The 14,884-nt window shown below is 48.3% G+C and overlaps 1 protein-coding gene across 2 annotated transcripts in view; it reads left to right on the top strand.

Moving 5' to 3' along the window:
- Window positions 1-14,884, top strand: part of RXRG (retinoid X receptor gamma) — a 46,375-nt gene that overhangs the window by 29,584 nt on the left and 1,907 nt on the right. For both annotated transcript variants that reach the window (XM_027715670.2, XM_027715689.2), the window contains 6 exons: window positions 6,572-6,831; window positions 9,989-10,133; window positions 10,812-10,991; window positions 12,406-12,566; window positions 13,292-13,421; window positions 14,161-14,293. In XM_027715670.2, the coding sequence (XP_027571471.1) occupies window positions 6,572-6,831; window positions 9,989-10,133; window positions 10,812-10,991; window positions 12,406-12,566; window positions 13,292-13,421; window positions 14,161-14,293 (1,009 nt within the window). The remainder of the gene's footprint in view (window positions 1-6,571; window positions 6,832-9,988; window positions 10,134-10,811; window positions 10,992-12,405; window positions 12,567-13,291; window positions 13,422-14,160; window positions 14,294-14,884) is intronic.

The following is a 14,884-nucleotide window of genomic DNA, read 5'->3' as shown; positions in this document are numbered from 1 at the left end:
GGGCTGCTGCCTGGCTGGCTGGCACCTTTTTCACGTGTGATGGTCCCAGGTTTTGTGACCTGCAGGATGCTTTTTTCCTGCACGTCATAGCTTGCTGTGTCTATTCCTATAACTCTGGATGCCAAGATGGAAGAAGGCTCTTTGACTCAGCAAAGGTGTGAGAAAATCCAGTGACTGGGCAACTCCTGCAGCTAGGAAAATGCAGATTTGTTTTAAATTTTTTATTTTTTTAAAGCAGGAGACACTTGTCTTAGTTGCCTGGGGCAGCCACAGAGCTTGCAGCCAGTGGGATCCTTTCTAATGGGGACCTGTAGCCTCTCCAGGAGTTTAAAGACAACTGTAGGGATTTGTGCATTTTTCTTTCCTTGTGGCTGCTGACCAAGTGGGAAATCTTACCAAACAATAATGAAAAACCCTTTAGGCCTTAAATTCAACAGCCTTTTCTTTTTTTTTTTGAGATGAGAAACTTTATCTAACTCTTATGTGTTACTGTGGTCACCAGGGGGATGTGATACTTTGTTTAGGGTGAGTAAATCTGGCTTGCAGTTCTTTTTTAATTACCTGATGTGCAGTTGCTAAAGGAGTCTTTGCCCTGGTGCAGGCTCAGCAGCAGATGCTATTTTGAGGTCTTGGCCTGATTTGACTGAAATTGGACAGTGGGTCAATAGCTTAATATGTCCAAGGACATTTGGACTAGGCACAGGGCTGCTTGTGGCACAGTTTTGGATGGTCCCTGTTTGCAAGGGAAGCACAGGATCATTACGAAAGAGGAGCAGGAGCATCTCTCCCCACTACCCAGAGAGCTGAAGGAAACTTTCTGCTGCCCTGTACAGGTCCCTGCTGGAGAAGCCCTTGCTCACATACGTGCCAGCACACCTCCAGAAAGTTTTGCTCCTTGATGTTGGAATAGGCTGCATTATTTATTGATTTAGAGTGAAACAGGAAGATGGAAGTGCAGAGGTTACTGGACCTTAAAAGCAAGGTAATACCACTAACCTTTCTGTAGGATATTAGCATGGCACTCTGTGCTCTCTGTGGGAATCTGCTTGGACAGTTAAAAATGTTACCAGAAAGGGAATAGTTTTTCAGTTTATCTTCTGTGTATTAAACAAAATCTACTTCTGCAGTCATAGCAGCAACACTTCACTTGATTCCAGTTAACGTGGGTACCCTGCTACGTAACTACATCATTTCAGGAGTGCTTCTCACAGGTATTTCCCCTTGAAGGTCATGCCCAAGGACGAGATGCCTGCCAGGCTGTACCTCCCACACACACCCGTGTTCCTCTACTGAAATCAGCCCTTCTCTGCATGTCTCTTCCCACTTCTTGGTGCTTTCTGATCTGCGGAGGAAGAAGCATCTGCAAAGTCATGTGTCAGGCAGGGCGACTCACACCTTTGAATGTTTGTGCCGGTGAAATGAACCTTTTCTGTGTGTATCTGAGGCCTCAGGAGCATAACTGTGTTTTTCATTATTTGAAGACTGCCAGCTTTTGATTCTCTCTGATATGAAAAACAAAGCTCTGAATGTTGAAATATCATCAACATCTCTAGGCTTACCAGGGAGCTCCAAGGATTGCTTTGGGCCTTAGTTGAAGAGAGACCCCAGTGTTTAACATGGGTATTTCTTCCGTCAAGGCTTTGCTGAAGAGCTGAAGGGGCATTAACCAGAACAAACTTACTACCTGTGTTGATTAAATAGACAGTGCGTGTAGTGCTTGGGTGTTTCTGGTCTCTGCATTGTCATTCCACATTCCATGTCATTGCTGAGACTGGGGTTTCCTGCCATTATTTGTTTGAAAGTAAAGACAGCTTTATTGGTTGAACCCTGGGTGCTTCTCTTCCTACTTCCTTCGCCAAGGTATTTGGGGTGACTTGTGCGCTCTTGCAGAAGGGGAATCTCTACTTCCATGCCTGCCCCAGCTTTACATGTGAAGTGCTTGCTGCACAGAGGTATCTGAGTTGGCTTTATCAAGCTATTGAACATCGGTTCAGTTTAGCTGTGTTAGCCCAGACCTGGCTATTTAGCACTGATGTGGTGGACCTGGAGTTTCGTGTTCTGCAGGTGCATGTCAGACACCTACACATTGGCTGTGATGTAGATGGTGTTTATGAGGCTATTCATATTACTATCTCTGGACTAAGAGTTTGCTAAGGTCTAGGTGAAACACAGCTGGAAGTGCAGTGTCAAATCTTTGTGTCCTTGCTCCTCTTCAGCAGCTGGTGGGTGAGTGTAACGCTGCTGCTTATGTCCTTAAGGGCACTGTTTTCAAAATGCAGAGAACTGACTGATTCTTGGGGTCTTTCTTCATTATATTTTCTAATGTCAGCGGAGTTGTCTATGCTGACATTGGATATGATCCTTATTCTGGATACTGAAGCAACAGGATGGATGTTGTGTGTGTGTGTGCACACTTCCAGCTGCTCTCTGCTACAAATGATGCGGTAATTTGCAGAGGCAGTTTGAAACAGTGAAGCACCCAGAAGCAAGTTCCTTCTTTTTAGGCTTTACTTCCTCCAAGGAGAAGGCTGGAGTGTGTGTGTGTGTTTCTGTACAAGAGAGCTTGCAGACAGTTGATTGAGGCACCAGGTTCTCTGGACACTCTGCATGTTTGCAGCAGACACATCGGAGACTCCACACAATCCTCCTGTCCTCTCTTCCCCTGCTCCTCCAGGAGAGAAGTAAACACAGTATTGGGCTTCCCTGAACCTCTCTTCAACTACTTGTCCAAGCATTAATATGGAGAAGGAAAACAGGGGAGAAAGACACAAACAGCCCCACTTGTGGACCAGAAAAAAGCTGATCTTGAGTCTGGAGTAGGCGGTAAAAAGCAGCAGCAATCCCTGATGCTTGGTGCAGGGTCTCAGCTGGCCTTGCCCAGCTGGCGTGGGGGCCCTGGCTGGTCTGGGAGCCGCATTTGGTGCCCGTGGGCAGGGGCTGTGCAGCCACGGAGCCCTGGCCCCCCGACACAGGGCTGGCTGCCCTGTGCTCCGCGGGTCCCCACCGCAGCTCGTGACTGCCCGGCACCGCTTGTCACCTCGCATTACCTGACGGACGGGCTGCGGCCGCTCCGGCCCGTGTAAATGTCACCTGTGCTGAATGCTGCTGGAGAGGCAGAGCCGGCCGTAGCTGGTGTGCAGGACTGAGTCCTGTCTCCCCAGTCCACCCTGCTCTGTCCCTCTGCTTCCCTCTGGCAGCTCCTCTCTGGCCTGGCTCTACTGCTGTCTGTCTGTCTCCCAAGTGATGGGAGAAAATACCTTGAGAAAAACCATTCCATCTCGGTGAACCCAAGACCTTTCTGGGTGCTTTTTGTTGGGAGATGTGGGACACAGACCATCATATTTTCCTGCAGATTGTTTCGTTAAACTATTTTCTTTCAAAATGAATCAGACTTGCAGTCTCAGCTGTCTGCATTGTCCAAGCCTCCCTGGCTTCTTTGAACTGAAACAAGTTTGATGGTACTCAGCTCAAGGAATAAGTAATCCCAATATGAAGGATGGTTTGGCATGGCTCTTCCTGCACACCTCCTTTCAGCCATGCAAATTGTTCCTCTCACAAGCTGATAGCCTGGTAACAGTCACTTCTTATATCCCTCTTGGAGCATTCCAGCCTGAAAATGAGAAGCTGAGAGGACAGTTTTCCCCAGGTGCAGGAGAATGCATTTTTTTGCTTCCCTGGGGACTGACTCAGCAAACTTATCCCAGGAAGGGGCCACAAGTGAAAGTTTTTTGTTGTTTGTGGGCTTTTGTTGTTGTTGTCGTTCTGCTTTTCTAACTGGGGTTTGTATTACAATTTATAACAGAAGGATGAAGTTGTTCATGGTAAGTGGAAAGTTAACACTGATGGCTTTGACCAATGGGTTTGTCAGAGCCTTGTCAGGACAGTGAGGTGAGGCACTCTGGAACCAAACATGTTAACTCTGGTTTGTGTCATCAGGCCCTGGCAGAACCTTCCTTTACACCTCTGTGCTCTCCAGTAGATATTTTCATATTTTCATTTATCTGTCCACCTTCACCAGCAAACACTCCTTCATGCATTCATTCTTCCTCTTTGGTGTCATTGCTGGGGTGAGGGAGGTAGACAAGCCCTCCAGGCTTCCTAACTTTGACCTTTGATCCCATCTTGGGGACTAGGGGATTCCCCTGGACATAGCCCTTGAACAGTTGCCCCTTGGCACTGGCACAAGCACAAAATGGGACTTGCCCTGGCCAGCAGTGTTCTTGGATGAAAGCCTTGCTCTTGGTCCTTATGAGACTTGAAGCTGTTCTAATGGAGAAACTTAGGAGTGACAGCATTTCTGTAAAGTGTGGCATAAATGCAAACAGTTGAATAATTCTCCTGGGAGTCTTTTCTTATTGGTTTAAATCTTCTGCATAATACTTTCAAAATATGCCCTTTTCTGTGTTAATGGCAAAGGATGAAGAATCATTCTTCTCCTTAGCTGTCCTGGGGTGATAGATTTCTGCCCAATCTCCCCTTCAATGACTTATTTTCCAAGCTGGAGAATCCTCAAAGGCAATGTTGTTTATCTAGTTGTTTGAAGAGGCATAAAAACAAATTCTTTCTAAGCCTGTGCTACAGATGCTGGGGAGGACTGTGTGTTATGGTACCAGACTACTCACAGGTGATGAAAAATGCATTCACTTTTCTCTGAAGCTGATAATGGCACAAGTCAGGATGGTCCTTTTAAGCCCCAGGAAACATCCGAGGTGCCTCTGTGAGCTGAGTGCTTGTTTAGGTAAGGGAGGGGCAGGCAAACAGCACATCTTCTGCCCACTCCTAAAGGCACCCTGGCAGCTGTCTCTGGAGCGAAAGGCTTTTGCGCTTGGAAGCCATTCCAAGGTAGGGATTTTGCTGTCTACCAACAGAAAACAGGCCGTGTGTCTCCATGATGGTGGCAGGGGGATGTGGGGTGACTCTGTGGCAGCAGGCAGGAGCCCTGGCCCTGCCTCCAGACCGCCTTGCTGCCTCCAAGGCTTCTGCTTTTGTCGTTAAGCCGACTTCCTCTTGCTGCACATCGCTTTCCCACTGGGAGAATTGATCCAAAAAGCCAAAGCAAGAATTGACAAAGACCTTTTCTCCCCCTCCCTCTGCAGAATTAAGTCTGAAGTGGGTTGATAACGGTGGATCGAGTCCTCTTTGACTCTGACAAATGTCTTTAATGTTATTCAGCAAGCTGACCTTTTCCCGTCTTTATTGTGCATCTTCCCTTTGAATCAGATTTGATTGTTACTTCAGGTAGAATAACAAACACTGTCACGTAAATAACTTTGCAATAATGTTAAAAGGAGGAAAAAACACAAACAAACAAAACACCAAAGTGCTGCCTTACTTGCAAATGCAATGGGAGCAAACATCCTCTGTGCCAGCCATGGAAAACCAACTGTGTGACCTTCCCACACAACATCTTTGCCTTGCTACTCCAGGGAATGATCTCCTGTGTTGAAAAACCATCGGAGAAATAATGGTTCATGGAAATGTTAATGACAGCTAATGCTAAGTGGGGTTGGTAAATTCTAGAGAAGGGAGAAAAGGTCATGTAAATCCTTAAAATGCAGCTACATACATAAGCCATCAGGACTAGTGGGCATTTGATGCCCAGATATCCTCTGAATATCTGAGACTGACCTTATAGAAGACAGTATTTAGGCCTTGGGTGAGGTGTTTGGCCTCAGAGAGAAGTGGCAATGACCAAGGTTATATTGCTTTTCTATGCCACCTCTTCCTCAGAGGGGCTCAGGGGCACATTGATCTCATGAACCTCATATGAGGCTCAGCTTGGTGATGTGAACTGCAGCTCTTTAGTGTGGAAGGAGGAAACTCTCTCTCCTTGTGGCTGTGAGACTGTTTGCCCACCCATGTCTGTGTGGCCACAGCCTCTGCTCTGTCTTGTATAAGTGAGGAAAGATAATGGACAAAATATTTTGTGGGTTCCTTGTCCTGTAATCTGCATTTCTACTGTGTCATGGGCAGTTTCTGTCCCGTGTTGCTCCAGCTCCGATTGGAGATGCTGACAACCAGCTTTGGGAGCGGGAGGAACGTTTGGAATAGCACAGTGGTGATGTAAGTGTGTGGGAAGGGGAAGAGCTGAGCCATGGGAAGGGCCTGCTGAGTGCGATGCCAGAGCCATTGCAGGGAGCAAAGGTGCTTCTCAAGACATGGGGAGCATTTGAAGTTTCCAGCCTGGTCGGTGGGGATTTCATGGTTTCAGATGTGTGCTGTCTCTAGAGCTGGCTTGGACAAAAGAAATGAGACCTCAGAGAATAGTTCAGAGAAACCCAGCCTGAGGCAGGCAGGCGGTGCCTTCTTCCAAGTCTGCTGAGGCACCAAAGCAGTGAAGGAATATTTGGCTGTTAAGCACTGCCTACAAATTATGGTTTGTTGCTGTATGTAACTCTATTTCCCGTGCTGTAACCAACATTTTGTTCTTTTCCCTTTATAGCATAAGGCATGTTTGCATGGCTTTGAGCCTTGGCCAGCCTCTAAGCTGAGACAACCACGGCTGGGCAGCTGATCGCTGGCTGGTCAGCCATACTCATAGTGTATTTAATCTTTCTGCTTCTCCCTGTAGATTCCCCCGTGCATGCCAGCTCCACGTCTGTGAGCCTGTCATCGAGCCTTTCCACGGGAAATTCAGTGGACGGGCACCACAACTACCTCGAGGCCCCCGCGAACGCCGCCCGGGCGCTGCCGTCGCCCATGAGCGCCATCGGGTCCCCGGTGAACGCGCTGAGCTCCCCCTACAGAGTCATCGCGTCCTCCATCGGCTCCCACCCCGTCGCTCTGTCCTCAGCCCCGGGCATGAACTTTGTGACACACGCCAGTCCACAGGTAGGCGGATGTGCACACTCACTTCCCTGCAGTTCAGTGTTCAGACCGGGTAAAGTTCCAAAACCTGAGAGAGTGGGTCGGCTGGTGGGGAGTCTGGTGTGTTTTGCCCACTCAGGAAGATCAGCTCTAAAGAACAATTTCCAGCCTGTGAATCTTTCTGCATAAATCCCCCGACACAGAGACAGAGAAGACACCTGTATATATGTTAAAATACACTACATAATAAGGAGAGAAAGCTAATTTTCAGGTCTGTCCTCACCGTGGGTGCAGTCCAGCTCCCCTCCACTGCATCTATTGCAGGGTGTGTTGTTACTGTACGTGGAAATAGGATAGCCAAGGGCTGCAGCATGTGAAGCATTCCCCTTCTTCCTGCAAAAGGATATCTGCTTCATTTCATTATTTGGAAAGGAGACAAATTTTTTAGAAAGAGACAAATGTTAATGCTAAATGCCAGCCACCTACTCTGTGTTGCATATAAACTCAGGAAAATGAAGCACTCCCACCCTTACTGCCTGTGCTCACGTGGGTGCTCCAGAGGGGAGGGGAACCAGATGTTAGGGCTAGTGCTTCCCCAGAGCCATGGATGGGCTGGGAGCCTCACAGGGTGGCTCTATGGGGCAGAGAAGTGCTTCTCCAAGAGCCTGGCACTACTTCCAGCATGGCTGGGATCAGGGTGGCAGTGTGGAATTTTAATGGAGTGCTGAAATGTTCTGGGAGTCCAGATCTGAGTGAAAATTCTGCCTGTTATCAACAAGACTTTGTGTTTTATTGGTGGGACCTGAAGGTAGGAAGTGCTCAAGAGCCTCATGGCTCCTGCTGAAGAAGCAGCAAGGTGATGTCCCCGAGCCCTCTCTGCCCCATATTTGCTGCTGTTCCTCCGTCTGTCTGAAGCTCTTCCTAGTGCCTGGAAGGCTGGGAGAGGATGGTGTGGGGAGGATCTGAAGAGCTCTGAGGGCGTATAAGCACAGTTTGGCATGTTTGACTTACCTTTCCCCAGCATCCTCAACTGCTGTGTGGGTCTGGGATATCTGCAGTGGGCGTGCTGGGCATCCTTCTTCCCCTGGCACCACCCATTGACCTGACAATATTTGTGCCCACAGCATCCAGGGCAGGCACTTTGTGCTTGTGGAAATGGTGGCAGTATTGCCTGCTTGGAAGCCTTTCCTTTGGGGTTGGAGATGCTCTGGGAAGTGGTTTCCCCAGTCTGGGCACTACGCCAGGTTCCCAGATCCGAGGAGAGGGTTTCATTTGTGTTGCCTCTAATGCAAGGAGACAGCTGGGCCTTGGGGATTCAGCAGGGAGGCAGCTAATGGATTTGGGTTCAAGCAGTTGTCCCAGATATCATACATGATTGCACTTAACCTGCAGGAGTCAAGCTCTGAGGACACTGATGGCTAAAACTGCCCTGTGTGTCCCCCTCCTATATACCCTCTCTCCCTTTTATTATCTCAAAGTGCACACAGAGAGAAAGAAAAGATGGTACCTGAGCTCTGAGCAACATTTTAAACCATAAAAAGTTCCTCCTGGCTCAGCATCTTGCCAAAATGATGTTTACAGGGTAAAAAAAGGTGGCTGGACACCTCTGGGGAGGAAAGGGGTTTATTTCTCTTTTCATTGGACCAGATTTTGAAGTGTAAGGATTTACAGCTGTCAGTGTCTGGTTGGAGTCTCTGCTGGGGAGAGTGAACCTCTGTTCCTCTTGGCAATTTTTCCCAATGCACTTTTATTTTCCAGTGAAACAAAACAACCTGGATCCTAATTTTTCCCGATTAATTTGTATTTTCCATGTTATCAGATCTTTGAAGCTTTGAGAATGAAGGGACAGTGGTGAGGGAAAATGAAAGCAGGCTTCACATTTTTATTTTTCTAATGATAAAAAAAATCCCAATGGTACGAACCCTTCTTGTTCTTTACTAAAATTTCTTGTGGAATTTATTATCTTTTTCATGGGAAATGGGCAATTTCTTGGAGGAAATGGAGAACTTGCAGCAATATGCATGAAATCCAGTGGTTTAGATATTATGGAGACTGTAATGAAGGCAGTAGCTGGGTCTTCATCCAAAGCCTCGTTTCTCTCCCTGCTTCTGCCTTCTTGCTGGGAAGAAGAATTTTAGCTGATAAATTGGGATGAGTGTTAGAAACAAACTCAGTGATGAAACAACCACCCCCAGCCCTCAACGCTTGACAGTGGGAAAGATGATTTGATAATGGGTTCAGAGAGACATTGCTCTGCCCAGACAGCTTTTGACAAGACGTGTTCAATGGCCCTTAATCCTCCCTGCCCTGCCGACAGTGGCTCCAAAGCAAACAGCAATAAAACAAAGCCCTGGGCAACATCAGGCTTTGGTCTCTAATCGAGGTCGGTTGGTAACCTTTAACTTCAGCAGCCACGAGCAGCTCCTGGGGATCTCGCCTGGGGGCTCTGGGTCCTTTGCCTGCATCTCACTGCAGCTGATTTTTAGATGCTCAGCCTAATCCTCTTTTTTTTTTTCCCTTTTTTCTTTTTTTTTTTTTTTTTAATCTGGCAACCCCAAATCTGCTGCATTTGGCAACCTGTGGTAGCATTTGGGAACCCAAGTCCCAAGGAGTGACCAAAAAGCCATGTTTTCATGTGTATATGCAGATTTATGTATCACGAGGCAGGGAAGCTAACCAACTTAAATTTTTTACTTTTTTTTAAACACCATTACATTTTCCCTAGCTGTGCATCAGTGCAAGTTTAATTGCAACAAACTGCCTGGCTGCAAAGCTCTTCCTTACTAAGCTGTTACTGCTCAAATCTGCAAGCAGCCAGTGATCAGCATCCTCTAAGGCAACAGGCAGGAGGATCCCACCAGCTTTGTTGCTTGGAGGCTGTAACTGAGCAGCTGAGGCTGCTGCCTGCCCTTTTCCAGCTCTGCTTAGTCCTGGCTTTGGTGACAGCATCAGGCCACGGTGAGAGGCAATATCTGCTACCAGGCAACTGCTCAAACCCCTCCATCTGGATTCACCAGAGGATGTCTGTCTACTCATGGCAGCCCCATGGAGTTGCTGGGGATAAGCTTGTGGGACAAGCTCAGTAGGAGCAGCAAGGGAGGGGTCAGCTCCATTTGGGGATGGCTTCATTGAGATATGTGTCTCGACCCTCTAACCTGTCTTGTGCCTTCTGCTTCTGCAGCTCAATGTCCTGAACAATGTCAGCAACTCAGAGGATGTCAAGCCCTTGCCGGGTCTCCCAGGGATTGGGAACATGAATTATCCATCTACAAGTCCAGGATCCTTAGCCAAACACATCTGTGCCATCTGTGGGGACAGGTCCTCAGGTAGGAGGTGTTCTTTCTTGGAGAAGGCTTTGTGCGGTGAGAACTCCCCTGATGCTCTGAAGCAAGGCTTGTGCAGGAGTGAACAGTGAGGAGGCTCTCTGGGGCCAAACTGGCATTGCAGGATTTGTAGCTGGGTCTGGCTTACCCAAGGCCAGGCTGTCCATATTGCAGAATAGTTCCACTGTGCCCAAAAGAGAGCAAACCTAGAAGCCATGCTCTTCTCCCTTATCTGTATAATCTCATTTTACATTTTGCCCCTGTTTATCAAAGGTAAATGTATCAAATCTCTGTGTTCTCATTTACCTGTGCTTTGTGTTAGCTGGGTTTTGGCTGTGTCTGGGCTTTCTCTCCTACCCAGTGACCTGCAGCCTGGTGTGCATTGCAGACCCCTCCATACCAGTGCACCCCATTTGCTATCTATGGCTGTTCTGCACTTGCACTGCAGCAAGTCATTACACTGGGATGCAGTCCCTCCTTACAACAGGAAAGCAGTGGTCCTATAGTTTGACTGCTGCTGGTCATTATTCCTGCTGGGAGCCACTGAAGCCAGCTCAGGCCTGTTAAGGTGATCCCCTGCAGTCAGTGTTTTTCACTTTTGGGGTTGGTTCGAGCTCCTCCACCGTGGAAGGAAAGGCAAATACCTGCTTGCCCATTGATGGCCTCTCCTTCCTTCCCCAGGGAAGCACTATGGGGTGTACAGCTGTGAGGGCTGCAAAGGCTTCTTCAAGAGGACAATCCGTAAGGACCTGATCTACACTTGCCGGGACAACAAGGACTGTCTCATAGACAAGCGCCAACGCAACCGCTGCCAGTACTGCCGCTATCAGAAGTGCCTCGCCATGGGGATGAAGAGGGAAGGTATGAGGGGGCTGGTGCAAGGAATGGGCTTGTAGAAATTTTCCTTACATTCATTAGGGTAAACCTGGCTCTTGGTGGCCCTCCAAGTCCGGTGCATTCCAAAAACCCACACTGACAGCTTTAGGATGTTATTGACCTTGTTACATAAAGGAAATAAGAATTATAGAATCGTTCCAGCTGGAAAAGATTTTTAAGATCAAGTCCAACCATTAACCCAACACTGCAGTGTCCACCACTGAGCGATGGGACTGGTATTTCCTTGCCATGTTCTTCCTTCCACTAAGATCTGGTGACTGTAGAAGCACTTCCATAGCTTCTTCATATCCATTACCCTAAAGAGGACAAACACTTCCCCCAGCTGGCTGGCACATACATGTGTCCTGTGTTGCCCTCCCTCACAAGCACCAAACTGGATGTCCCACTGATCCATCTCCTTGGGTGCTGCCAGTACCGCAGCAGCTGGGCAGTGCTGGGAAGCATTCTCCCAGCTGTGTAGAACACACACAGCAAAGTGCTGAGCACTGAAAAGGGGAGCGATGATAGCAGGACCAGTTTTGGGACATTTCTCCCCAGCAATGAGCTAAACCAATATGATTCCTGCTCGTCACTTCTTTTTTTTAAGCAGGATTTTCTTATTTCCCTTTGAGATTCCTCCAATGAAAATGTACATCCAAGACTTCTATTGCACACAAGACTTGGCATAAAACATACACATGTCCTGTAGTGACCATCTTACACACACACAACAGCCCTGGGAGTTAATAGCTGAGATCTGGAGACAATTTCATGATTCTGTGCCTTCAGTCAGCAGATATTTTGGAAAATGTATGGAGGTGGGAGGAGAGAGAGAAGGTGTTAGGGCACTGAGGTGCTTAGGAACTTTCTAGTGGGGAGCATTAGCAGGAGAGGTGGTAGATGGAAAGGTGACACCAGGGCTGGGCCAGGCTGTGTAGGATTTTGCTGAGGAACAAAACAAGCAGTGTGTGTGGATCTAGCTGGGGGTGAGGGACTGTCTAGCCCTGCTGCTGGATGCTCTGACTGCTGTGGGACTGTTTGAAGCACACTGGGAGCACAGCAAACCTGTGTGTAAGTGCTGGGTCCCTCCTGCCTCCTCCAGCATCCAGTGAGAGCTGAGTCCAGGCTGCCACCTGGAGGTATCAACTCCTCTCTCTTCTGGAGCTTCATACCTTGGAAATCACAACCTTTGTGATTTGACCTTTGTCAAATCTGGAGGCAGTCTCAAAGTTATTGGTGCGGGAACAGCCATTTTAATGGTTGTACATCTGAAATATCCATTTATTTTCTCTTCTCCCCCTCCTGTGGGGTTTTCTCATCCCTTCTCCCAGAGGAAAGGGTACCCACTGTGGGCAGGTAAGTGTTGCTGTGGATGTGGAGCCATGTTTCTGTCCCACAGCTGTGCAGGAGGAGAGGCAGAGGAGCAGGGAGCGGAGTGAGAATGAGGCCGAGTCCACGAGCAATGGCAGCGAGGACATGCCTGTGGAGAGGATCCTGGAAGCTGAGCTGGCAGTGGAACCCAAGACAGAGGCATACAATGACATGACCACAGAGAGCTCGGTAAGGGGCACTAACATCACTTGCAGCTTGAGTTGAGAGACTCTGAGGTGTGATTTGAACAGACAAACTCCATGTGAACAGCCAGCATTTTGCAAGGGGTTTTTGCTTCACACCACTTAAAAATCACCAACAATTTTTCTTTTGAATCTACTCCGAATGACAACTAGAAAACAGCCTATACATTATTTTCCAAGCATTTTTTCCCAGTTCCCTTTAATTTCAATGAGTAGATAGGGCAATGGCTGGATGTTGGAGAGTCTGAGCCCTGTGCTGGCTTCCACAGTTGCATGCCCCTGGACACTGTTTGCCCAAGAGTGGAATGGAGCTGGACACAGCAGGTTTACTGCTGTGGTTTTACTGGTTTCAATAAAGCTGCTGCTCATGCCTGTTCAGAGGCTGCTTGATTGCTTTTAGATATGCCCTGGGGAGCAGGACTGCAGCCTGCCATGCAGGACTTGCTTTGCAAAGAGCAGCAAGCAAACAGAAAAGTCTGGCAGCCAGCTGATTTGGCTGGCTGTAGAGGGGATAGTAGTAACAAATATCTCCTCCTCCCAACAGCACACAGCTGAGATTACTGGCAGTTTGATCCTTCTACTTGTGGCTTTGAGTATCGTTAACTCAATCTGATACACTGTGCAGTGCAGGTAGTGGTTAGCAGAGATTTTTCACTGACAAATTCTCCTCTTTTCCTCTGTTCTTTTCCTTTTGATGTTGCTCTTAATTAGACAAATGACCCTGTCACAAACATATGCCACGCAGCTGACAAGCAGCTCTTCACACTCGTCGAGTGGGCCAAGCGAATCCCCCACTTCTCTGACCTGACGCTGGAAGACCAAGTCATTCTCCTCCGGGCAGGTAGTGTCTCCACCTGTGGCCTATGGAGCTGTTCCCAGTACCCCTGTCCCTTCTCTGGGCTCTGTGCCATCCAGCCAGGCTGGGTGGCAAATGTGAAATCCTGAGCTGATCCATTGCTGCCGTCACAGGGCAAGCAACCCATCCTGAGCCACAGTGAGTGGTTGGCAGATGTTGTGGATGGGGCAGTGGAAGCTGTTGCTTGTTCTCCTCTTCATGCAGACATGGAGCACTGGGGGAGAGCAAAAAAATGTGTCTGGTTGATGCAGTTCTTGTAACTGCAGAACTTACTATGAGTGAGGCACATTAGTGTGTAATGTGCCAAATGATGTAATGGGGTTGCTGATGCTAGGAATAGGTTTTTAGGAGGAAAACCCAAGATCTTCTCCGGTTTTATTTTTTTCCTCCCTTTGAGCCTATTTTCGAATCTTCTTGCTGCTGGTACAGATCATAGAATCCTAGAAAATCCTGAGTAGGAAGAGATCCACAAGGATCATCAAAGTCCTATTCCTCGCCCTACACAGGACCACATCCCACCATGTGCCTGAGAGCATTGTCCAAATGCTTCCAAGGGGTTTGCCACCCCTTGCAGTGTTGGCAAGGGTGCAGTTGGTACCTGGGGTTCCATCTCTCTGTGAGGCGAATCTGAAGCCAGCAGGGAGAAACCAGCTCTCCTGCTCCACGTGGAGCATGATTTTTTTGGCTGAACTGCCTCATGTGTCCTGCACACCTCCTCTTGCAGGCTGGAATGAGCTGCTCATTGCCTCTTTCTCCCATCGCTCCGTGTCGGTGCAGGACGGCATCCTCCTGGCCACGGGCTTGCACGTGCACCGCAGCAGTGCCCACAGCGCTGGGGTGGGCTCCATCTTCGACAGGTAGGTGGCCTGTTTGTCATCCCCTAGCCGTGGTGGCCAGGCTGGCTCTGTCCTCCCCTCTGAAAGGCAAACATCCATGAAGAGAACTAGAGCAAACTGGGGTGATTTGGGGCAGAAGTAGCTTAGAATGAGGAGGGGATGCTTCACAGACTGAAAAAAACAAGAACGAGGTGAAGGCACGTTGGAAAGGGATTTGCAGCTGCAGAAGCAGATCTCTGGTTGGGTGTGCAGGGGGAGGAATGCTCCTCTTTCAAGATTTTGCTGTAGCTGTATCTAGATCTAAAATTGATCACCAAGAGCTTTTGGTGGCAAAGCCTTAAACCTCAACTTGGTCATGTAACAACTGCACGTGTACTGTCCCTGCCATGCCTGCTCTCTGTCTGGCAGGACTCTAACTTACCACTCTTACACAACTAGCATATGTAGGGATAGTGCCCATGTTTTCCACAGTAAAAAGTGGAGAAAACCCATGTGGTTTTCCTCAAGTGAGTGCAAATTGTTCTCCATAGTCCAAACAGAGCACAGAGGCCACATGCTGAGCAAAGTGAGAACAGGAGCGAATTTGACACTCAGGTCCCTGGATGCTGTTGC

This window comes from Pipra filicauda, unplaced genomic scaffold, assembly GCF_003945595.2.
Source record: "Pipra filicauda isolate LSUMZ 115617 unplaced genomic scaffold, ASM394559v2 scaffold392_size659746_pilon, whole genome shotgun sequence".
Lineage (NCBI taxonomy): Eukaryota > Metazoa > Chordata > Aves > Passeriformes > Pipridae > Pipra > Pipra filicauda.
This window is presented reverse-complemented; position numbering and strand designations above follow the sequence as displayed.